Source organism: Capricornis sumatraensis, chromosome 1, assembly GCF_032405125.1.
Source record: "Capricornis sumatraensis isolate serow.1 chromosome 1, serow.2, whole genome shotgun sequence".
Lineage (NCBI taxonomy): Eukaryota > Metazoa > Chordata > Mammalia > Artiodactyla > Bovidae > Capricornis > Capricornis sumatraensis.
Genome location: NC_091069.1, coordinates 258,563,939 through 258,588,861, shown reverse-complemented (window position 1 = coordinate 258,588,861; position 24,923 = coordinate 258,563,939). Strand labels below are relative to the sequence as shown.

At 49.5% G+C, this 24,923-nt stretch overlaps 1 protein-coding gene across 3 annotated transcripts in view; it reads right to left on the bottom strand.

Moving 5' to 3' along the window:
* Positions 1-4,324: 4,324 nt before the first annotated feature.
* BTD (biotinidase) overlaps positions 4,325-24,923 on the bottom strand; it is a 59,850-nt gene continuing 39,251 nt past the window's right edge. For all 3 annotated transcript variants that reach the window (XM_068971187.1, XM_068971277.1, XM_068971101.1), the window contains exons 3-4: positions 19,535-19,684; positions 4,325-5,756 (exon numbers count right to left, since the gene is read on the bottom strand). In XM_068971187.1, the coding sequence (XP_068827288.1) occupies positions 4,584-5,756; positions 19,535-19,684 (1,323 nt within the window). In that variant the 3' untranslated portion in view covers positions 4,325-4,583. The remainder of the gene's footprint in view (positions 5,757-19,534; positions 19,685-24,923) is intronic.

Genomic DNA, 24,923 nt, shown 5'->3' with positions numbered 1-24,923 from the left:
AGATCACTTAAGACGCTTACTCCTTGGAAGAAAAGTTATGACCAACCTAGATAGCATATTCAAAAGCAGAGACATTACTTTGCCAACAAAGGTCCGTCTAGTCAAGGCTATGGTTTTTCCTGTGGTCATGTATGGCTGTGAGAGTTGGACTGTGAAGAAAGCTGAGTGCCAAAGAATTGATGCTTTTGAACCATGGTGTTGGAGAAGACGCTTGAGAGTCCCTTGGACCGCAAGGAGATCCAACCAGTCCATTCTGAAGGAGACCAGTCCTAGGTGTTCATTGGAAGGACTGATGCTGAGGCTGAAACTCCAGTACTTTGGCCACCTCTTGCAAAGTCCTGACTCATTGGAAAAGACTCTGATGCTGGGAGGAATTGGGGGCAGGAGGAGAAGGGGACGACCCAGGATGAGATGGCTGGATGGCATCACGGACTCGATGGATGTGAGTCTGAGTGAACTCCGGGAGATGGTGATGGACAGGGAGGCCTGGCGTGCTGCGATTCATGGGGTTGCAAAGAGTTGGACACGACTGAGCAACTGAACTGAACTATCTGGTAAGGGTCTAATATTCAAAATAGAGAACTCCTACAACTAAATAATCAAAAGAAAATTCAGTTTTTTAAAGTGGGCGTAAGATTTTCTTTTTTGCAGACTTCTTACTTTGCAGTGGGGTAGAGCCAGTTAACAGCCCTGTGTTAGTTCCAGGTGAACAGCAAAGGGATTCAGCCACACGCGCGTGAGAACGAAATGATGCCACCTGCAGCAACGGGGGTGGCCCGGAGACTGCCATACATAGCGAAGTCACTCAGACAGGGGAGAACTGCTGTAGGCCATCCCTTACATGTGGAATCTAAAAAGAAAAGATACGAATGAACGAGACTAACCAACGCAGAGAACAAACTTAGAGTTGCCAGCAAGGAGGGGCGAGAAGGGGTAGTTCGGGAGTTGGGATGGACACGCACACACTGCTGGATGCAAAACGGGTCATCACAAGGACCTACTGCACAGCACGGGGAGCTCTGCTCAGGGCTACGTGGCAGCCTGGATGGGAGGGGAGTCTGGGGGACAATGGAGGCATACGATTTTAATCATTTCTTCAAAGAAGATATGTAAGCGGCTGATAAGCACTTGGGAAGATCTTCAGGGCTTCCCCGGTGGCTCAGTGGCGACGAGCCTGCCTGCTGGGGCAGGAGACACATGTTGGATCCCTGGGCCAGGAGGATCCCACGTGCCGCAGAGCAACAGGGTCCGAGTGCCACCCGGAAACCCGGCTTCTGAGCCCACGCTCTGCAGCTCCCGAGGGCAGAGAGCTCACGGCTCTGCAGCAAGAGAAGCCGCTGCCACAGAAGCTCACGCACCGCGACGAGGAGCAGCCCCCGCTCGCCGCAGCTGGAGAAAAGCCGAGGCAGCATCGAAGACCCGGCGCACCCACGAATGTGAGTTTATTCATGAAGAAAAGAAAGGCACTATCATTGTTTGCCACAAGAGAAACAAAATCACACCCACAACGAGAAACCACAGCCATTGGGATGGCTACGATTTTAACAGACAATGACAAGCACTGGCAAGAATGTGAAAAATTGGAATACTTAAACACTGCTAGTGGGGCTGTAAAATGATGCAGTCCCTTTGGAAAACAGCCCTGCTGCTGCTGCTGCTAAGTTGCTTCAGTCGTGTCCGACTCTGTGCGACCCCATAGACGGCAGCCCACCAGGCTCCCCCGTCCCTGGGATTCTCCAGGCAAGGACACTGGAGTGGGTTGCCATGTCCTTCTCCAAAACAGTCTTGACAGTTCCTCAAACAATTAAACACTACCATATGACCCAGCAATTACTCTCCTAGGCGTATGCATAAGGAGTTGAAAACACAGGTTCACATATATAAACTTGTACATGAATGTTCATAGCAGCATTATTTAGGAATAATAGCCGAAAGTGGAAGCCACCTGAAGTCCACTTCCTTATGAATGGATAAACACATGTGGTGCATCTCTACAGTGAAATGTTATTCAACCATAATAAGGAAGACCTTGTACGTGGTACACAAGCATAAACCTTGAAAACAATACACCAGGCGGAAGAAGGCAGGAACAAAAGGCCACCTAGTGTATGATTCCGTTTATAGACTGTTCAGAATGGGCAAACCCGCAGAGACAGGGAGCGTGTCCGTGCCTGCCATGGGGGCTGGGCGTGACTGCTCGTGGGCACAGCATCTCTTTCGGGGGTGAGAGTGCTGAGCGGGCTGCCTCTGGGTCCCAGGCGGGGCTCTCTCAGCGGGGTGGAGGGTAGGCCCTCCTCTTGAGAGGCTGCGGCAGGCACTGGGACAGACATGCTGTCTGCAGGCCGTGGCTGTGCCTTCCTTCAGAACGGCACTCCAGCTCATTGCTGCCTCTCACTTCCTCTTGGAGGAAAACCGCAGACAGGCCCAGCTGCACCTTCAGGAGAAACCGCGAGGACCGGCCACTTGCCCCAAGCCCGATTCCGCAGAAAGTACACCCGGGGCGTCCCGCCTCTCGGCTGTGGTCCGGATAGCAACTCACAAAAGCACGTCACGACCATGAGTCATGAGGGCTTTTTTTTTCTTTTCTATCTTGAAAATGATTTATTCTGCTCATTTCCCCTACCCTCCGCTTTGCCCTGCCATCCGGCAACTGCTTTTTGTCGTGGAAACTCCCCCCCCAACCCCCCCCCCCCCCCCCGCCCCCCGCGCCGTTTCTGCTTTGTTTGCAGCTCGTTCTGAATCCTCAGTAGCTCGGGGAACGTTCTAGGTGCTCTGCTCACGGGAGCCGAAGGTGCCTCCAGCAGGTGCCTCAGAAACGTCTGCTGGTGAAGGGGCTGCACCAGGCCTGCTGCAGGCCTGGCCTGTCTCTCTCAGGCTGGTCTGAATCATCTCGGCAGGAAGCAAGATGTGCATTTCTGAGATGATTTCTACTTCCCTGGGGCGGCGGCCGTGGCCACATCCGGAGCTGCGTGGCGCCGCCAGCTCACCCTTCCCGGGTCTGCGCCAGCATCTGGTGGGAGAGGTCCCCGTTCCGTTCCAGGGGGACCTCCCGGGTTTCCTCGGGAATCCTGATTTGTGTCTGCAAATTCCCTGAAGGCCGGCCTGATTCATTCCAGGCCTTTGCAGGCAGGCAGTGAGTCAGTGGGTCTTCGCTTCTTTCCCACGTGAATGATTCAACACACATTCCATGCATAAGAAAATGGGCACAACAAGGTCAAATAAACAGGCGAGGTCTGTGTGGGGAAGTGTAAGCCAGGAGGCCAAGAAAGCAACGGCCAGTCTGACTCTAGGATCTGTGCTCTTTCTTATCCTGCCTGAGAGCCAGAGAAGGGTCCGGAAGGCCACACTGGGAGATGGGCAAAGAATCTCATTTTTTACTTTGTGTAATTCTAATAACAATTAATTATATATTATATATATATATGCACATACTGCTTTAAAACACCTAATTTATAATGGAGATGAAACTAGCTATACCTTGAAAAGGCAAATCACAGAAAGCTAACTATCCATTTTCTTTAAAAAAAAAAAAAAAACCTATCCATTCTCCACTTTAAAAATGATCTGAGATAATTACTAGGCAGAGAGTCAAAACAACTTGGAAATGTTGGACACAAGAAGTACCGAAACCAGCGGCCTGAAAACGGCCTTCACACACTGAATACGATCCTGCTTCCGCAGTTCACTCTGTGGGAGGTCCTGCTCTGTCTGTGGTGGGCTCTCCAAAGACACCTGTCCAGTGACTGGATGAAGTCTGTGTGCGCCAGCCCCAGGCCGCTCCGACCACCTGTCTGCAAGGAGAAGGCCCTAAACTCACAGCATCGCTCCATCCCTCACAGCTGGGCAGCCAGAAGGCGCTTGCCCAGAGCCAGCGTGATTTATTGACGTGCCTGGAATCCCTAGATGAGACACGCTGTGCCCAGGAACCCTATTACTCATCTGTTCCCGTCGCTGCCCTCTCCTCGGCACTTTTTCCAGCCTCTCTCTCTCCGGGGCACAGCCCTCTTTCTTTCCAGTTATGCTGAGTCCTGCCTGACACATTCCGATCACTGGCAGAAAGGCAAGTTTGAGAAAAGCTTCCCCTCTGGTTTTAAAAGCTGCCTCAGGCTCCACATTGCTGAGGCTGCTGGTGGCCGTGGCGTGATTGGTCCGAATTCTGGTCCCCACGGCAGCCATTCTGAGATGGCTTTTGCTTTGAGTGTTCTTACCCTCGATAAGGTCTGAGGCTTGTGAAATACCCATGTATCCTGGGTGTCACTTGATCAACAACAAGGAAAAACACACACAACACACAGCACTAGCCGTCCTGTGGACATGTGAAATATAAACTGACGTTTATTTTTGTTTGAGCTCTTAAAACAGCTGTGTGGCGAGAGATCTGCTGCAGGAAGAAATGGCTTGAAAAATAGAAACGAGAGCACAAAATACCAGAAAATATCTCACTAATTTCCACCTAAGAGGGAAAGACCCTGGCACAGCCTGTCTCCCTGCCTCCTCCCATGCCTCCCAGATGGGCTCTCGGGCAGAGGTGGTCCCACTGCTGTGAGCTTCAGCCTGTGCCAGTGTGTGTATGAGAAGGACCCCTAGTCCTTCTCATACAAACGCCCGTAGAGAGCTGCTGTCACCAGCCCAGAGGACAGTCCCCTCTTCTTCAGGAAATAGTGATCACTCTCCCAGCCCAGCTGGTCAGGGGTTTCCAGCGTCATCCCCGAGGTCAGAAGCATTGGAAAGATATAAGAAGTACTGAAGTTCCCCCACAGGTGAAACTCAAACATCCCCGTGGCCTCTGTGATCTCCTGCCCACACGTGTCAAAGCCAAGACCCCCACACTTGACCAGGGCACAGACTTGGACATAGTAGGTGCCGTGCACGGTGTGAAGACCATCGAAGACCCCCAACGCATACAGCTCCTGCGACACCCTGGGCCTCTGGTAAAGCAAATGACAGCAGAGGCCGTTTGCACAGACGTGGAGGTGGCCTTCCCTCCCCCACACGGGAACCAGGGTGAAATTGTCATACATCATCTCAGAGTTAAACGTGGGAGAGGCATTCGTGGTTGATTTGGGGGCTCCGTCACAATGGACGTCCTGGGCATCCTTCTCTGAGTAGGGATCCCCTGCCAAGAGTTCTAAAAACTTCCTATGGGATGGGTCCATTTTCCCTGTGGCGTTCCCTGTACTGACGAGACCCGGTGGATTTTTGGCTACCTCGGCAATTATGAGGTGACCTTCAGGGCTTTCCATGTTGTGGTGCCAAAAGGACTTCAGAGGGGCATGTATGCCACTTCCCGTCATCCCCAGAGATGGGTGGTGGATGTTCGCAGCCAGAAGGTTGATGCCAAAGGCGATGGCGAAACCTCTCTGAATCTGAATGGCTGCCAAGAGTGGGAGCTGGTTCATCCAGGCAGTCGGATACACAACGTGCTTCACCTCAGAGTCTCTGAGGAGCCTGACAGCAGGGTCAAAGAACAATATGTCAAAGCAAGTGAAGATGCCGAACTTGCCAGCAAAGGGGGTGTCGAAGACTACGTGGTCCACCTCCAGAGGGGTATCGAACGCGGCCTCAAAATAGAGGTTATGTTTGCGGTAGCGGTCAACCAGGGTTCCGTTACTGCTGAACACAATGTTTGTGTTAAACTGGTATCTGCCGTCACTCGGGCACCCTGGGTCACTGCTATGACAAGGCTGCTTTGTCCCAAGATTGGCCACCAGGAACATCTCTCCCTTCATAGCCATACAGCTCAGGCGCTGGAGGACCTGGGGGGAAATAAAAGTGTGAACAAAGGAAGGTTAAGCCCTGCCTCCTTCTTGTAATTTTAGAATAGTACCTGTATTATGTCCATAATATATAAACAGCTGTCATAAATCAATAAGAAAAAAGTAACCACCACTGAAAGCACGCAGAGAATACGAACAAGCGGCTTACAGACAAGCAAATGAACAAACGGCCGACGAACGCCTGAGGAGACGCTCAGTCTCTTTAGTAGGAAGGACACACAAATTAATACGATAATGAGGTGTCATTTCTCACCTCCATAAGACTGGCAAAAATTAAAAAGACTGTTCTATCTCTCACTGACCAAAGGATGGGCAAACAGGTACTTGTGTGCTATTCCTGGGGATACAAAGTGCAACAAAGTCCTTTAAAGGGAAAACAGTGTTCTTGAAAAAATTATTTTAAAAGTGTTTATCCTGGGGGGGGTCCAATCAATGTGGCAGAATAGGGGGATGTGGAGCTCACCTCCTCCCACAAACACATCAAAATACACCTCCATCTGGAATAATTCTCACAAAATACCTGCTGAATGCTGGCAGACCATCTCAAACACCCAAAATCGTAAGAGAAATCTCCACATACCAGGTAGAACAAAAGAAAAAAAAGCGGGGGTGGGGGTGGATTGGGATGGGACTTGCACCCCTGAGAAGTAGCTGTGAAAGAGGAAAGGGTCCCGCACTCTGAGAAGCCCCTTCACCAACGGGGAGCTCAGTCCAAGACAGAAAGGGAGCTTCAGGGGCTCAGAGGCGAGCCGAGCCACCAGCCCGGGGCAGACAGAGCAGAGAGGCCTGCACGGACGGTCCAGCCACCAGCCTGGGGCAGACAGAGCAGAGAGCCCTACACGGACAGTCCAGCCACCAGCCTGGGAAGACAGAGCAAAGAGCCCTACACGGACAGTCCAGCCACCAGCCTGCGCTAGAGACATACATCCACCGATGTCTGCAGTGGGGCTGGGTGCTGAAACTCAGGCTTCAGAGGACAGCCCGAGGGGCAGGACTGTGGTGGGCTGCACGCAGACAGCCTGAGGGGGCTGGAGCATGGTGAAGGGGCAGGGGTGCATGCGGAAGAAGGCTGGGCCTGCCACAGAAGTGAAGAGCCTTTGTTAACAAGCATGCAAGGCAAGGGTGGGCCTGCCACAGGAGCCTCAGTCTTGGCACGCTCATGGAGGGCCTGCACTGCCATCAAAACCCTGCTGTTCATGCACACAGCCCAAACAGAGGGGTGGGTCCACCACAGCAGCCTCTGTCTCCATGAGTGCTGATGACAGCGCTGCCTCTGTGGTTCTGCGGGAGCACCCGTGGGTTGCCCGTGTGCAGAGACAGGAATCCGAGCCCTCCACCCGCCACTGTGCGGGGTCACCCCACCACTGCTGGCTCTGTGAGCTCAGTGCCCCTGGGACATCCCAGTGGGCAGCTCCCGGGCCTGGGACAGGTCCGGCCTTAGCGGCCGTACGCTTGTGGGGACACGCACACGGGGGCCGGGCAGGGTGCGGCTTGCTTCCACAGGTCCACAGCAGGTCCAGGTGTGTGACCACTGTGCTCGGGATGCCCGACTTCAGCGAAGCTGCGCTGGCCTTGTGAGAATGCCACCCGAGGGACACCAGGGCAGGCTGCCTGTGTTCCCGTGGTTGAGAAGTGGCCAAGAGCAGAAGGCTTTGTACGCCTGCGTGACAGGTGACGGGTGACACCACAGAGCACACTCAGGGAGGACGGCGCTGGCAGAGGACACTTAGTGGCTCTCTCCCAGCAGGAGTGCTCCACCCCCACCTCAGCTCCCCGGCTCCCTCGCACCCCAGCTCAGAAATGGGTCTGGGGGCTTCTGCTCCAACAGTTCGGGAGCAGATCTGGCCCCCAGTGGGCAGTGACAACCACTGAGCAAAGAGGAGGCCCTGCTCCACGTCCAGCGCAGGCTCTGGCCACCACGACGCCTGTCATACCTCCTATCCAGGGGATAATGACCAATATAGACCGAGGGAAGAACAGCAGACGTCTATACCAAAGACAGCCCTCGCACCAAAAATACCAAACCCGCACAGGCTACCCAGGGAGGCTGCCCCATAAAGCTAGACTAGACCTCCAAGACCACAGCAGATCACTGTTTCTCCTAAACTCACAAAGCAAGAGAATTATAAGTCAAATACAGCAGAGGAACCATTCCCAATTAAAAGATCAAGAGAATTCCTCTGAAAGAACAAACAATGAACAGCCCTCATTAGCCTAATATCCACTGGATTCAGGAAGGAGATAATGAAAACACTGAAGGAATTAAGAAGAGCGACTGATAAAAATGCAGATTACCATAAAAAGGAGCTAGAAGCTATAAAGAGGAGCCAAGAAAAATTAGGAAACTCACTTGTCCAGACAAAAGCTGAGCTAAAGGCAATGAATAGCAGATTAAATAACGCAGAAGAATGAATGAGTACCTGGAAGACAGAATAATGGAAATCACCCAATCAGAAGGGCAGACAGAAAGTCAAATAAAAAGAAAAAAAAATGAAAGCAATGTAAGGGTCTAGGGGATAATACGGGCTTCCTAGGCAGTGCTAGTGGTAAAGAGCAATGTAGGAGACACAAGAACCATGGGTCTGATCCCTGGTTGAGAGGATCCCCTGGAGGAGGGCATGGCAACCCACCCCAGTATTCCTGCCTGGAGGCGCCCATGGATGGAGGAGCCTGGTGGGCTACAGTCCACAGCGTTGCAAAGAGTGGGACACGCCTGAGCGACTGAGCACACGTGTACACATGGGATAATATAATGTGTGCCAATCTAAGCATGATAGAGACTCCAGAGGGAGGAGAAAGACAAAATGGGACCAAAAGTTTCTTTGAAGAAATTATGGCTGAAAACTTCCCAAAACAAAAGAAAGAAACGAATGCCAGATATAGGAAGCAGAGAGAGTCCCAAACAAGGTGAACGGAAACAGACCTGCACCAAGACATTCTATAATTAAAATGACAAAAGTCAAAGTCAAAGAGAGGATTCTAAAGGCAGCAAAAGAAAAACAGAATCAACTACAAGGGAACCTCCTAAGGCTATCAGCTGATTTCTCTACAGAAATGGGCTTCCCTGGTGGCTCAGAGGGTAAAGCGTCTGCCTGCCATGCTGGAGGCCTGGGTTCAATCCCTGGGTCAGGAAGACCCCCTGGAGAAGAAAATGGCAACCCACTCCAGTATTCTTGCCTGGAAAATCTGATAGATGGAGAAGCCTGGTGGGCTACAGTCCGTGGGGTTGCAAAGAGTCTGACACAAGTGAGCAACTTCCGTTTCTTTCTTTCTTTCTCTACAAAAAAGTTGCAGGCCAGAAGGGAGCAGTAAGATACACTCATAGAAGAGTCTTAAGAGTTTTTAAAAGTCTTAAAAGGGAAAAATCTGCACTTCCCTGGTGGCTCAGCTGGTAAAAAATGTGCCTGCAATGTGGGAGACCTGGGTTTGATCTCTGGGTTGGGAAGATCGCCTGGAAAAGGGAACGTTTACCCACTCCAGTATTCTGGCCTGGAGAATTCCACGGACTTCAGTCCACGGGGTCGCAAAGAGTCAGATACAACTGGGCTACTTTCACTTTCACTTTTCACAGGATAGTCTACCCAGCAAGATTATCATTTAGAATAGAAGGAGAGAGAAATAATTTCTCAGACAAGCAAAAAACTAAGAGAATACAGCAATACTAAACCTACCCTAAAGGAAATATTGAAAGGTCTTCTCTAGATAGAAAAGAAGCAAGAATCTACGGAAAAGACAAAATCACAACTGGAAAGTAAATCACTTCAATAAACTATCATACAGGTTTTTTTTTAAAAAAATCAAAAATTTTGTGAAGGCAATGAACAGCAAAAGAATAAACATGAAGATGTAAAAGAGGACATGAAAATCATAAAATGTTGGGGAGGAGAGTAAGAAAAAGTAGATATTTTTTCTCTGAATGTGCTTCAGCCCATGTGACTATAAGTCTAATGCAAGCAGATGTAGGGAGGGGTTAACATACTTGAAAAACAGGGTGACCACAAATCAAAAACACACAACAGATTCACAGGAAAACAAAAGGAGAACGTAAGTATAGCACAAAAAGAAAATCATCAAATCACAAAAGAAGGAGAAAAAGGAACAAAAAGGAAATTAAAAGGTCAACTAGAAAACGAAGTCTACGATGGCAATGAATACATATCTCTCAATAATTACCTTAAACGTCAATGGACTGAATGCTCCAATCAAAAGAAAGGGTTGCAGATTGAGTTAAACAAAAATAGTGCTTACAATATGCTGCCTACTAGAGACTCATTTTGGGCTTCCCTGGTGGCTCAGAGGTTAAAGCATCTGCCTCCAATGTGGGAGACCTGGGTTTGATCCCTGGGTCAGGAAGATCCCCTGGAGAAGGAAATGGCAACCCACTCCAGTATTCTTGCCTGGAGAATCCCATGGACGGAGGAGCCTGGTGGGCGACAGCCCACAGGGTCACAAAGAGTCGGACACGACTGAGCGACTTCACTTCACTAGGGACTCATTTTAGGAGGAAGGACATATACAGATTGAAAGTGGGGGGTGGGGACTTGCCTGGTGGTCCAGTGGCTAAGACTCCTCGCTCCCAATGCAGGAGCCCCAGGTTCCATCCCTGGTCAGGGAACTAGATCCTGCATGCTGTAACTAAGACCCAGCACAGCCAAATAAAGATAAGTTTAAAAAAAAAAAACAACTGAGGGGATGGCAAAATATATTTTATGCGTATGGAAATGACAAGAAAATGAGGGTCACAATATTCTTAGCAGACAAAATAGATTTTAAAACAAGGACCATAAAGAAAGATAAAGAAGGACACTATATAATGAGAAAACAATCAGTGCAAGAAGAGGATATTGCACTCGTCAACATGCACGCACCCAATATAGGATCACCCAAATGCATAAAACAAATGCAGACGTAACGGGAGAGACTGACAGGAACGCAATAGTAGCGGCATACTAACATCCCCCTCACATCAGTGACAGGTCTTCCAGACAGAAAATCAAGGCACAGAGATCCTAAATGATACAATAGAACAGTTAAACTTAATTGATATTTTTAGGACCTTACATTAAAAAAAAATTCTTTTCAAGTGCACATTGAACATTCTCTAGGATTGACCACATACTAGGGCACAAAATAAGCCTTAAGAAATGTAAGAAGACATAAATTATTTCAAGCGTCTTTTCTGACCACAACGGCATGAGATTAGAAATCAACCACAGAAAAAGAAACGAGAAAAAAAATGGTTACGTGGAGACTAAACAACATGCTATCAAAAACCAAAGGGTCAATCAATTATGAAATCAAAGAAGAATCTTAAAAATACCTTGAAGCAAATGACAATGAAAACACAGCCATACAAAACCTGCAGGATGCAGAAAAGCAGTCCTTAGAGGGACGCTCACAGTGATACTGGCCTTCCTCAGAAACCAAGAACAAGCTCAAATAAACAATCTGACTCATTACCTAAAAGAATGAGAAAAAGAACAAACAACACCTAAAGTCAGAGGCCCCCCTGGTGGCTCAGGGATAGAGAGGTCACCTGCCAGTGCAGGAGACACGGGTTCCAGCCCTGGTTCACAGAGGACCCCACATCCGTGGAGCAACTGGGCCTGTGGGCCACAACGATTAACCTGCACTCCAGAGCCCAGGAACTGCAACTACTGAGCCACGTGCCACAGCTGCTGAAGGCTGCACGCCCTAGAGCCCAGGCTCCGCAGTCAGAGCCGCTGCAGGGAGGATCCTGCACACTGCGGTCAGAGAGGAGCCCCTGTTCACTATGGCCAGAGAAAACCCACAGCAGCGGGACCCAGCACAGCCAGAAACAAAGAAATAGGATGCTATATATATGCCCTAAAGGCATTAGAAGGAAGGAAGTAATAAAGATGAGACAGGAAATAAATAAAGATTAAAACAACAACAGAAAAAAATCAATAATACCAAGAGCTGGTCTTTTGAAAGGCTGAACAAAATCAACAAATCTCTAGCCAACCTCAACAAAAACAAGAGAGAGAGAAAGAGAGAGAGGACCCCAAATAAACAAAAGAAGGGAAAAGAAGAGATAACAACTGATACCACAGAAATAGACCGGGAGAAAATACTATGAGCAATTATGTGCTAACAATCTAGACAACTTAGATGAAACGGAAAAGTTTCTAGAAACACACAGCCCACCACAACTGAAGCTAGAAGAAAAAGACAGTTTGAACAGACCGATGACAACGAGTGAAATATAATCTATAATTTAAAAAAATAACCTTTCTACAAACAAAAGTCCAGGACCAGACGGTTTCACTGGAGAATTCTACCAAACGCGCAAAGAATAACTTATACTGACTCTCCCCAAGTTATTCTGAAAGACCAAAGAGGAGGGGCCACTCCCGAAGACACTCTAGGAAGCCAGCATCACCCTGATACTAAAACCAAAGACGCTGCCAAAAAAGAAAAGTACAGGCCAATGTCTCTGATGAATATAGATGGAAAAATTCTCAACAAAGTATTAGAAGCTGAATCCAGCAGCACATAAAAAAGATCATATGCCACAACTGGGCTATTCATCCTAGGGTCACAACCCAGGGTCACAAGGATGGTTCAGTGTACGCAAATCAACATGTGATACGTCACACCACCCAGAAGCAAAAACCACACGATCATCTTGACAGACGCAGAAAGAGCTTTTTGATAAAATTCAACATCTGTTCATGAAAAAAAAAAAAAAACAACCTCTCACCCAAGTAGAGATGAGAGAGAGGGAACATATCTCAACATAATAGAAGCTACTTATGACAAACCCACAGCCGATAGAACACTCAATGGTGACAAGCTGAAAGCCTTCCTGCTAAAATCTGGAACAAGACAAAAATGCCCACTCTCACCACTTGAATTCAACATAGTATTGGAAAGCCCTAGTCACAGCAATGACAAGGGAAAAAAAAAAAAAAAGGCATCCAAACTGGAAGGTAAGAGGTAAAACTGTCATTATACGCAGATGACATGATACTGTATACTGGAGTGGGCAGCCATTCTCTTCTCCCAGGGATCTCTCTGACCCAGGAATCCAACCCAGGTCTCTTGCATTGCAGGCAGATTCTTTACCTCTGAGCCACCAGGGAAGCCCAATACCATATTTTTAAAAAACCCCTAAAGATCCACACAAAAGCTACTAGAACTGATAAACAACTTCAGTCTGGAGCAGGATACAAGATTAATGTGCAGAAATCAGTTGCATTTCTCTACACTGAAAATAAATTATCAAAAAGGAAATGTAAAAAAAAAAATCTTAAAATTGTTTCAATAAAATAAAAATACTTAGGGATAAACCTGACCAAGGAGGTCAGGAAAGACTTATATATTGAGAATTACAAAACATTAAGAAAGAAAACTAGAGATGATTTAAAGAAATGGAAAGATATTCCATGCTCTTAGACTGGAAGAATTAATTTTGTTAAAATGGCCATACTACCCAAAGCAATCTACAGATTTAATGTGATCCCTATCAAACTATTCACATTTTTCACAGAACTTGGACAGATAACCCTAAAACTTATATAGAACCATAAAAGACCCAGAATTGCCAAAGTGATACTGAAGAAAAAGAATAAAGCAGGAGGCATAACCCTCCCACACTTTAGACAAGACTACAAAGCTACAGTAATTAAAACAGTGTGGTCTTAGCACAAAAATAAACATGGATCAGCGGAACAGAAGAGAGAGCCCAGAAATAAACCCACATACCTATTGTCAACTAACCTTCGAAAGAGGAGGCAAGAATATACAACAGAGAAAAGCCAGTCTCTTTAGGAAGCAGTGTTGGGGAAGTCAAACAGCCACATGTAAGTAAATCAATGACCTTCACACCATATACAAAGTAAACTCAAAATGGCTTAAAGACTTAAATATAAGTCATGACACCATAACCTCCTAACGTAGGCAGAACATTTCCTGACATGAATTGTACCAATGCTTCTTAGGTCAGTCTCCCAGGCTGAGGGAAAAAAACGCAAAGTCAAACAAATGGGACCTAATCAAACAGCTTTTCTACAGCCAAGGACACAATACACAAAGTCAGCCTATGGACCAGGAAAAAATATCGCAAATGATGTGACAGCCGATGGTTCAATTTCCAAAATATACAAACAGCTCATACAATGGAACGGCAACAAAAACACCATTGAAAAATGGCCAGAAGACCTAAATAGACGTTTCTCCAAAGAACACACATACAGATGGCCAACAGGCACAGGAAAAGACGTTCAACATTGCTAGTTATTAGAGAAAGGCAAATCAAAACTACAATGAAGCGATGCCTCGCTCCAGTCAGAATGGTCATCATTAAAAAGTCTACAAATAACAATTGCTGGAGAGGGTATGGAGAAAGGAGAACGCTCCGACACTGGGTGGGAATGTAAATTGGTGTGGCCACTGTGGGAAACGTATGGTGTTCATTTCAGTTCAGTTCAGTCACTCAGTCGTGTCCGACTCTTTGTGACCCCATGAATCGCAGCACGCCAGGCCTCCCTGTCCATCACCAACTCCTGGAATTCACTCAGACTCACGTCCATTGAGTCCGTGATGCCATCCAGCCATCTCATCCTGGGTCGTCCCCTTCTCCTCCTGCCCTCAATCCCTCCCAGCATCAGAGTCTTTTCCAATGAGTCAACTCTTCGCATGAGGTGGCCAAAGTACTGGAGTTTCAGCTTTAGCATCATCCCTTCCAAAGAAATCCCAGGGCTGATCTCCTTCAGAATGGACTGGTTGGATCTCCTTGCGGTCCAAGGGACTCTCAAGAGTCTTCTCCAACACCACAGTTCAAAAGCATCAATTCTTCGGTGCTCAGCCTTCTTCACAGTCCAACTCTCACATCCATACATGACCACAGGAAAAACCATAGCCTTGACTAGACAGACCTTAGTCAGCAAAGGAATGTCTCTGCTTTTGATATGCTACCTAGGTTGGTCATAACTTTTCTTCCAAGGAGTAAGCATCTTTTAATTTCATGGCAGCAGTCACCATCTGCAGTGATTTTGGAGCCCAAAAAAATAAAGTCTGACAGTTTCCACTGTTTCCCCATCTATTTCCCATGAAGTGATGGGACTGGATGCCATGATCTTCGTTTTCTGAATGTTGAGCTTTAAGCCAACTTTTTCACTCTCCTCTTTCACTTTCATCAAGAGGCTTTTTAGCTCCTCTTCACTTTCTGCCATAAGGGTGGTGTCATCTGCATATCTGAGGTGTTTGATATTTCTCCCAGCAATCTTGATTCCAGCTTGTGTTTCTTCCAGTCCAGCGTTTCTCATGATGTACTCTGCATAGAAGTTAAATAAGCAGGGTGACAATATACAGCCTTGATGGACTCCTTTTCCTATTTGGAACCAGTCTGTTGTTCCATGTCCAGTTCTAACTGTTCCTTCCTGACCTGCATACAGATTTCTCAAGAGGCAGGTTAGGTGGTCTGGTATTCCCATCTCTTTCAGAATTTTCCACAGGTTATTGTGATCCACACAGTCAAAGGCTTTGGCATAGTCAATAAAGCAGAAATAGATGTTTTTCTGGAACTCTCTTGCTTTTTCAATGATCCAGTGGATGTTGGCAATTTGATCTCTGGTTCCTCTGCCTTTTCTAAAACCAGCTTGAACATCAGGGAGTTCATGGTTCACATATTGCTGAAGCCTGGCTTGGAGAACTTTGAGCATTACTTTACTAGCATGTGAGGTGAGTGCAATTGTGCGGTAGTTTGAGCATTCTTTGGCATTGCCTTTCTTTGGGATTGGAATGAAAACTGACCTTTTCCAGTCCTGTGGCCACTGCTGAGTTTCCAAATTTGCTGGCATATTGAGTGCACCACTTTCACAGCATCATCTTTCAGGATTTGAAACAGCTCAACTGGAACGCCATCACCTCTACTAGCTTTGTTTGTAGTGATGCTTTCTAAGGCCCACTTGACTTCACATTCCAAGATGTCTGGCTCTAGCTGAGTGATCACATCATCATGATTATCTGGGTCGTGAAGATCTTTTTTGTACAGTTCTTCCATGTATTCTTGCCACCTCTTCTTAATATCTTCTGCTTCTGTTAGGTCCGTACCATTTCTGTTCTTTATCGAGCCCATCTTTGCATGAAATGTTCCCTTGGTATCTCTGATTTTCTTAAAGAGATCTCTAGTCTTTCCCATTCTGTTCTTTTCCTCTATTTCTTTGCATTGATTGCTGAAGAAGGCTTTCTTATCTCTTCTTGCTATTCTTTGGAACTCTGCATTCAGATGCTTATATCTTTCCTTTTCTCCTTTGCTTTTTGCCTCTCTTCTTTTCACAGCTATTTGTAAGGCCTCCCCAGACAGCCATTTTGCTTTTTTGCATGACAGAATGTGGTCCATTGGAGAAGGGAATGGCAAGCCACTTCAGTATTCTTACCTTGAGAACCCCATGACCAGTAGGAAAAGGCAGAATGATAGGATACTGAAAGAGGAACTCCCCAGGTCAGTAGGTGCCCAATATGCTGTTGGAGATCAGTGGAGAAATAACTCCAGAAAGAATGAAGGCATGGAGCCAAAGCAAAAGCAATACCCAGTTGTGGATGTAACTGGTGATAGAAGCAAGATCCGATGATGTAAAGAGCAATATTGCACTGGAACCTGGAATGTCAGGTCCATGAATCAAGGCAAATTGGAAGTGGTCAAACAAGAGATGGTAAGGGTGAACGTCGACATTTTCGGAATCAGCGAACTAAAATGGACTGGAATGGGTGAATTTAACTCAGATGACCATTGTATCTACTACTGCAGGCAGGAATCCCTCAGAAGAAATGGAGTAGCCATCATGGTCAACAAAAGAGTCCGAAATGCAGTACTTGGATGCAATCTCAAAAACGACAGAATGATCTCTGTTCGTCTCGAAGGCAAACCATTCAGTATCACAGTTATCCAAGTCTATGCCCCAATCAGTAACACTGAAGAAACTGAAGTTGAATGGTTTTATGAAGACCTACAAGACCTTTTAGAACTAACACCCCAAAAAGATGTCCTTTTCATTATAGGGGACTGGAATGCAAAAGTAGGAAGTCAAGAAACACCTGGAGTAACAGGCAGATTTGGCCTTGGAATGCAGAATGAAGCAGGGCAAAGACTAATAGAGTTTTGCCAAGAAAATGCACTGATCATAGCAAACACCCTCTTCCAACAACACAAGAGAAGACTCTACACATGGACATCACCAGATGGTCAACACCGAAATCAGATTGATTATATTCTTTGCAGCCAAAGATGGAGACGCTCTATACAGTCAACAAAAAGACCGGGAGCTGACTGTGGCTCAGATCATGAACTCCTTATTACCAAATTCAGGCTTAAATTGAAGAAAATAGGGAAAACCGCTAGACCATTCAGATATGACCTAAATCAAATCCCTTATCATTATACAGTAGAAGCGAGAAATAGACTTAAGGGCCTAGATCTGATAGATAGAGTGCCTGATGAACTATGGAATGAGGTTCGTGACATTGTACAGGAGACAGGGATCAAGACCATCCCCATGGAAAAAAACGTATGGAGGTTCCTCAAAAAACCAAAGGGATTTCCCTGGTGGCCCAGTGGTTAAGACTCTGCCTTGCAATGCAGGGAATGTGGGTGTGATCGCTGGTTGAGGCACTAGGATTCCACAGGCCACAGAGCAACTAAGCCCGCGAATAGTGTGCCATGACTAGTGAGCCCGCGAGCGGCAGCTAGAGAGTCTCTGTGCTGCAAGGAAAGGTCCCGCCGGACACAACAAAGATCCCACATGTGGCAACCAAGACCCAGCACAGCCGGATGACCCAGCAAGCCCACTCCTGGGCATGTACCTGGAGAAGACTAATCCCGAAAGATACACGCTCCCCGACGTTCACAGCAGCACTACTCACAGTAGCCAAGACACGGAAGCAACCTAAGCGCCCATTGACTGACAACAGGATAAAGAAGATGTGGGACGCATACCCAGTGGGATGTTACTCAGCCATGAGAATGGAGTAACGCCGTGTAACACGGCAGGGACGGACACAAGAGACGATCAGAGGAAATGAGGTGAGTCAGAAAGAGAAAGACAAGTGCCACGCGCTATCACTTTGATGTGGAATGTAAAATAGGACACAAACGAACTTATCTCTGAAACAGGGCTTCTCGGGTGGCTCAGAGGGAAAAGCGGGAGACCTGGGTTCAATCCCCAGGTCGGGAAGGTCCCCTGGAGAAGGAAATGGCAACACACTTCAGTGTTCTTGCCTGGAAAATCCCACGGATGGAGGAGCCTGGTAGGCTACAGTCCATGGGGTCACAAAGAGTCGGACACGACTGAGCAACTTCACTGGACGAAACAGAAACAGACTCGCGGATACAAAGGACGGACTTGCAGCGGCCGGGGCGGTGGGGTGCGGGCTGCGGGAAAGGTGGACTGGGAGTGTGAGGGTAGCAGGTGCAAACTGCTGTCTATAAAACAGACAGACGAGATCCTACTGTATAGCTCCGGGAACCATACTCGATATCCTGTGATAAACCGAAATGAGGAAGAACATAAAAGACAGTGTATGTGTAAATGAACGACTTTGCTGTACAGCAGAAATTAGCACATGGTTTTCCGGTGGTCATGTATGGATGTGAGAGTTGGACTGTGAAGAAAGCTGAGCGCCGAAGAATTGATGCTTTTGAACTGTGGTGTTGGAGAAGACTCTTGAGAGTTCCTTGGACTGCAAGGAGATCCAGCCAGTCCATTCTGCAGGAGATCAGTCCTGGGTGTTCTTTGGAAGGAATGATGCTAAAGCTGAAACTCCAGTACTTTGGCCACCTCATGCGAAGAGTTGACTCACTGGAAAAGACTCTGATGCTGGGAGGGACTGCGGGCAGGAGGAGAAGGGGACGACAGAGGATGAGATGGCTGGATGGCATCACCGACTCGATGGACGTGAGTTTGAGTGAACTCTGGGAGTTGGTGATGGACAGGGAGGCCTGGCGTCCTGCGATTCATGGGGTTGCAAAGAGTCGGACACTGAGCGACTGAACTGAACTGAACTCAACTGTACATCAATGAAAAAACTTTTTAAAATAAAAATGACATCAGTATCTGCTGGATGCATAGACAAGAATATATTAATAGTTGGAGGTGCATCCAATCATTTATAGTTTTCTCTAGAAATCAGGGTAGGATGGGGGATAGGGTGTGCTGAAGTGGACTTTAATTTTTTTCATTTTTACAATAATTTTATTTATTGACTTTTGGTTGTGCCGGGTCTTTGTCCCTGGGAGGCCTTCTCTCCAGCCGCAGTGAGTGGGGGCTACTCTCTCTCTCTGGCGGCAGTGTCAGGCTTCTCGTTGCAGGGGCTTGGGGGCTTGGCCTTCGGTAGCCACGGTCCCCAGGCTCCGGAGTGTAGGCTCGGGAGCGCTGGCTCACAGGCGGAGCCGCTCCACAGCACATGGGGTCTTTCTGGACTGAGATGGAGCCTGCGTCTCCTGCAGCTGGATCCTTCACCACTGAGCCACCGGGGAAGCCCCGCTTTTTAAACTTCTGTTTGATCTGTTGTCCCAGCATATATTCATGCATTCCTTGGTGATTGAAAACCAGAATGAGCCTCAGGTGAGTAAAGGCCTCGTAGTGGCGGACGTTCTCTAACTGTGGGGCACAGGGAGCTTGGGCTTGGTTTTCAGGATCCGGAGGGCTCTGCACGTCCTGGCTCCTGGCCCCTGGCCTGGCCCAGCTCTGTGTGCCTCCTGCCCCCTTAGGAGGGAAGCCAGGCCCCTCACTTACCTCCGTGTCATTGAAGCGGTGGGGCTCCAGGCACGGGTTCCACCTGACTGAGTGGGGAGACGGCATGAAGTCCAAGAACGGGTAAATGGATGTCCTTGTAAAGTTGAATCCGTGGATACCGTCTTCTGGAAACACTATGATCTGTGCACCCTGTAAGTCAAAACATCACAGGACAGTCTGTCAGCAGATGCTGGGAAGCAGCCCGCATTGTCCGACAGCCGTCCCACAGCTGCTCGGAACCGGGACCGGAGGGCCGGGGATCTGAGCCTTGAGGGGAACGGCTCCCTGGGTCTGACTCTGAGGGAACCAGGGACGAGCCTGGGGCTGGTCGGGGCGGAGGGGACGGGTGAGCCTGGCTGGAGGGGGCGGGGTTAGGAGCCGGGGGCGGTGCCCTGGGGGCTGCCGTGGGAACTACAGCAGGCCCTGAACGCCGAGCTCGACACACGCGCCACCGGCAGTCCAGTGGCTTTCGGCCTTCACTGCGCTTCTCCGTCAGGCAGGGGAGCTTCTGAAAACACACTGGCTGTTCCGGGGTGATCCGGCGGCCCGTGCCCAGAGTCTGCTTCTGTCGGCTGTGAGCGGGGTCCCAGGGACAGAGCTTGTCTACAGGGCCCCGCGTGACTCTAACGTGCAGCAGAGGTGGGGCCGCCCTGGGCTGGGGGGTCAGGGTCGAGCTGATTTCAGCATAGGAACCAGGACTGGGCTCTAACTTGCGTGTCTCTCCCTGGGAGTTAGGAGACTCCGCTTAGAGCCCTGGGCCCCTTACAGGCCTCTTCACACCTAGGGCAGCCCGGGTAGGGGATGGCAGCCACCTGAGACAGCCCGAACGGACAGGGCCGGGCCTTTCGCAGCCGCTCTCTGCTTACTAGGCTGAAGGTGCCAAGCCTGGAGCCTCAGCCATGGCGGGTGGTGGCAGAGGGCAGCCGGGAGGCACGAGTCATCAAGAATAACAGGCGATCTGAGTCACTGGTTTCCGGAACACACTGCACACCCTTATAACTTTTTCCTGGCTATATAAAACCCATGAAAGCTTATTTGTAGAACATTTGGAAAACAGAAATTATAAAGGAAGAATGAAGATAGGAATTGCTAACATCCTAACTGATTTCATTTTCCCCCCTCTCCGTCTATATGTGTGTGTGTGTGTATAATTGAGACAATAATAAACACACAGTTTCTATCTTGATGCTCTCACTACAGAACCATCAAGACTACAAAGATGCCGGGACTTTCCTGGAGGTACAGTGGGTAAGAATCCGCCTGCCAACGCAGGGGACGGGTTCAGTCCTTGGTCTGGGAAGGGCCCCCGTGCTGCAGAGCAGCTGAGCCCCGGCACCACGACGACTGGGCCCATGCTCTCTGGAGCCTGCAAGCGCCGAGTACCCAGCTCGAGTGCTGCAGTTACTGAAACGTGAGTGCCCACAGCCCACGCTCCGCAACCAGAGAAGCCACCTCAATGAGAAGCCCGCACACCCGCAACGAAGAGTGGGCCCTGCTCACCGCAGTTAGAGACAGTCTGTGTGCAGCAGTGAGAGTCCAGAGCAGCCAGAAGTAAATAAACAAAATTATTATTTAAAAAAAAAAAACTGCAAAGACGCCTTCAGAAACATCACTTGTATTAGACGCTGGATGATATTTAAGAAGACACCACAGTTTATCCTCTGTTGCTGGACATTTGAGTTGCTCCCAACTTTTTGTAATAAAGAGAAAACTGTGGTGCCCATCTGCCTACAGGGTACGCAAAACACTTTCTGGATGAGCACTGTACACAAGTCTTTGATTGGAGCTCTGGTTATTTCTTCATAAATAAAAGCTTTATAAGCATAAAGCTTTATAAGTGAAAATACTGAGTGTCAAACTTAGGAAAAAAATTTAAATTCTTAACATACATTCCCAAATAGCCTTCCAGAAAGATCATAGCAAAATTCAGTCCTTCCAGCAGAAAATGCATTCGGCCATCTTTACTGCACATTCGAAAGGAAAATTATCGCAAACTTAGAAATAAACAAGATGAAGAATGTCTGCCTACATCCTTTGTGTCTGTACATGTTTCCACAGTACAGCAGAGTACTGACTGACAAGCACCTTTGAGGACCACTTATCTAGTGAATGTGCCACTGTTTGCCTTTGCTATTTAACAAAACATCACCCTAAAGATGATGTCTTACTGCCCTGTAGGACTAAAGAATCCGGCTGCAATGCGAGAAACCTGGGTTAAATCCCTAGGTCGGGAAGATCCCCTAGAGGAGGGCATGGCAACCCACTCCAGTATCCTTGCCTAGAGAATCCCACGGGCAGAGGAGCCTGGCGGGCTACAGTCCACGGGGTTGCAGAGAGTCGGACGCGACTGAGCACAGCACAGCACGGGACAGCATTAGCCAGTTTTGCATCTATTAGCAGATTCATTTCCACATTCATCTGACTGATGGATACACTCACATCTCTTCCTCGAATTCAAGTGGACGGTGAGCCCTGGGCCCTGGAGGCGTACAGGGCTGGGCATCAGGTTGGGAACAGAGGAGGAGGGTCACCCATCAGAAGCAGGACGCGGCCTGCAAGTTAAATCAAAGCTCTGACACATGCCCGTTCTTCTCTATGTGTAAGAGTCACGTTTCTAACTGTTTGCAAATTATACTTGGACAAATGCTTTCCTTTATTAAAAACTAACGCTTTGGAAGCACTGAATGGTTACCTGTGGAAAGTAACACTTATGTTTATCTATTGATATTAAATTGCATTTCCTAACTACACGCCTGCCAGGAGTGAGGACTCAGACTGGAGCAGAGGCAGAACTCGGGGTCTGATGCCTTCTAGGAAGCGCTCTGCACACCTGACAAAGGGCTTGAGCAGTTTCCTGATAGACCAGTGAGCCTAAGAACTCCTGAGGAATTCCGAGTGGCAACTCCCAGCCTGATGTCTTTAGCATGACTCCTTTTCTTCACTGTAAATGCCTTTGTCAAGAGAGAACTCTTTCAGTTGGCCTGCCCTTGTAGCTTGTTTTAATACAAAACTTTGACACACACTTGGCATCAACCTGTCTTAGAGGTGACTTTAACACATATAGCCACGTAGGGGAGCTAAGATGTCTGTAAATCCTAAAAATGACCAGATCGACGGCTTTATCCTTGATCCTGGACCACAAGTAGAGATGGAGTGATGTCTGCAGCCAGTGTACATTTAATAAAAACATGTTACATGTTTCATTCAGGTGCAGGTGATGAAAAGGCAGGGATACTGCAGTCACGGTCTCTGGGTTTCAGTAAGGCATCTGCCAAATGTCTCAGTGTGGTTTTGTGGACAGGATGGAGGGAAAGGGGGTGACATTTCAGCACGGTGCAAGCCAACGCCCCCCGTGCAGAGAATGGATCTGTGTCAGGAGAAGGCCTGGGGGCATGGCCTGGGATGTTTTCACACCAACTTCAGGGAAGACTGAGACAAGGTGTGTCCAGGAGGCGTGAATGACACGAGTGATGGTGACTGACATGCAGGAGGCCCGTGTGCATCCCCAAGTAGCCCCAGGCTGGAGCGATGAAACTTAATGGCATAGATGGGAGGCTTTGCTATCAGGTTAAATCAATTAACCTTACACGGATGGCACGGCCTTGGCAGTGTGTATGCCTGTGCAAAAAGGGCTCGGGGGCTGCAACTGACAGCAAGTGCCTGGCGAGCCCACAGCGAGATGTAACTGTGAAGAGCTTCTCATCTGGGGACAACACTGCGAATGGAGTCAGGTCTGCTCCGTCCTGCCCTCAACAGAGCTGTGTGCAGTTCAGGGTATGGGGCAGCCCAGGAAACCCGGGGGGAAGGGCTGGAACCGCCTCTCTCCAGGAGCTCTGGATGGGCCTGGGGACAGATCCCGATGGGCCTGGGGAGAGACTCCCAATGGGCCTGGGGAGAGATCCCCGATGGGCCTGGAGGAGATCCCGATGGGCCTGGGGACAGACCCCGCTGGGCCTGGGGGAAGATCCTGACAGGCCTGGAGAGAGACCCCCAGTGGGCCTGGGGGAAATCCCGATGGGCCTGGGGGAGATCCCGACGGGCCTGAGGGAGATCCCGACGGGCCTGGGGAGAGACTCCCAATGGGCCTGGGGAGAGGCCCCCTGATGGGCCTAGAGGAGATCCCGATGGGCCTGGGGACAGACCCCGCTGGGCCTGGGGGAAGATCCTGACAGGCCTGGAGAGAGACCCCCAGTGGGCCTGGGGGAGATCCCGATGGGCCTGGGGGAGATCCCGACGGGCCTGGGGGAGATCCCGACGGGCCTGGGGAGAGACTCCCAATGGGCCTGGGGAGAGACCCCCAGTGGGCCTGGGGGAGATCCCGACGGGCCTGGGGGAGATCCCGGCCGTGCCGGCCAGGCTGCAATCTGGGGGAGGCAGGTGGGTGGGTGGGTGGGGTTCAGTCTGTCCTGTTGGGTTCGGAGGACAGGGCGATGGGCACCAGTGGCAGGGAGGCTGACTGTCGCTCATGGAAAGAAAGCTCTTTCCCAGGAGTTTCCACTGTCTCAAGTGGACGGTGAGCGCTGGGCCCTGGAGGCGTACAGGGCTGGGCATCGGGTTGGGAACAGAGGAGGAGGGTCACCCATCAGAAGCAGGACGCGGCCTTTAGGCGCCCTTCCAACATCAGTGTGCTGTGCTACAGGCCGCATGTCAGAACGTGGCCACGCAGGGCTGGCCACCCTGCGCAGGGGCGGGCGGCTGCTTGGGCAGGTGGTCTGCCCCCGACCTCACAGGCACGGGGCTCTGCCCCCAGGGGGTCCCCGCCTGTCCCCAAGAGTGGGGCGTCCTTCAGCAGCCCCGCTGGTCCTACCCGGCCCTCCCTCCAGTCAGTACCCCCCTCCTTCCCCGGGACAGAGGTGGCACCAGTCCACTCTGTCCGCTGGGCTCAGTTCTGTCTGGACCGGGCCCTCGGGCTGCTTGGGGTCTGGCACGGGGACCAGCAATAAGCCCCCCGTGTCGTCAGGAGGCAGCAAACCCGCTCCGGGGTGGCTCCCTGCTTCAGTTAGACTCTGAAAGCCTCTGAGAGCAGGAGAGGCCAGCGGGCGGGCAGCTTTGTGGTGTTTCTGCACTGTCTTCCTTCTGGGGGCACCTTTAGGAGAGCCAAGGCCCCCGCCTGCACCCCGGCCCACTCTGTGCGCGTGGGAGCCGCCAGACACCCAGTTGGTTTAGCAGCCCCCACGTGTGATAACCAGGGGCCTGGCCTGCAAGTCCCCCAGGCCGGAGGGGAAGCATCACCTTGGGATCTTACAAAATTATAGATTCTGACTCTGCAGGTCTAGGACGGGCCCCGCGTTCTGCATTGCTCACGGGCTTTGGCGGGCAGGCTGATGCTGCTGGTCTGCAGACCGCCCTCTGAGTAGTGGGCCTCTAGCTCCCTGATACAGCTCAGTCC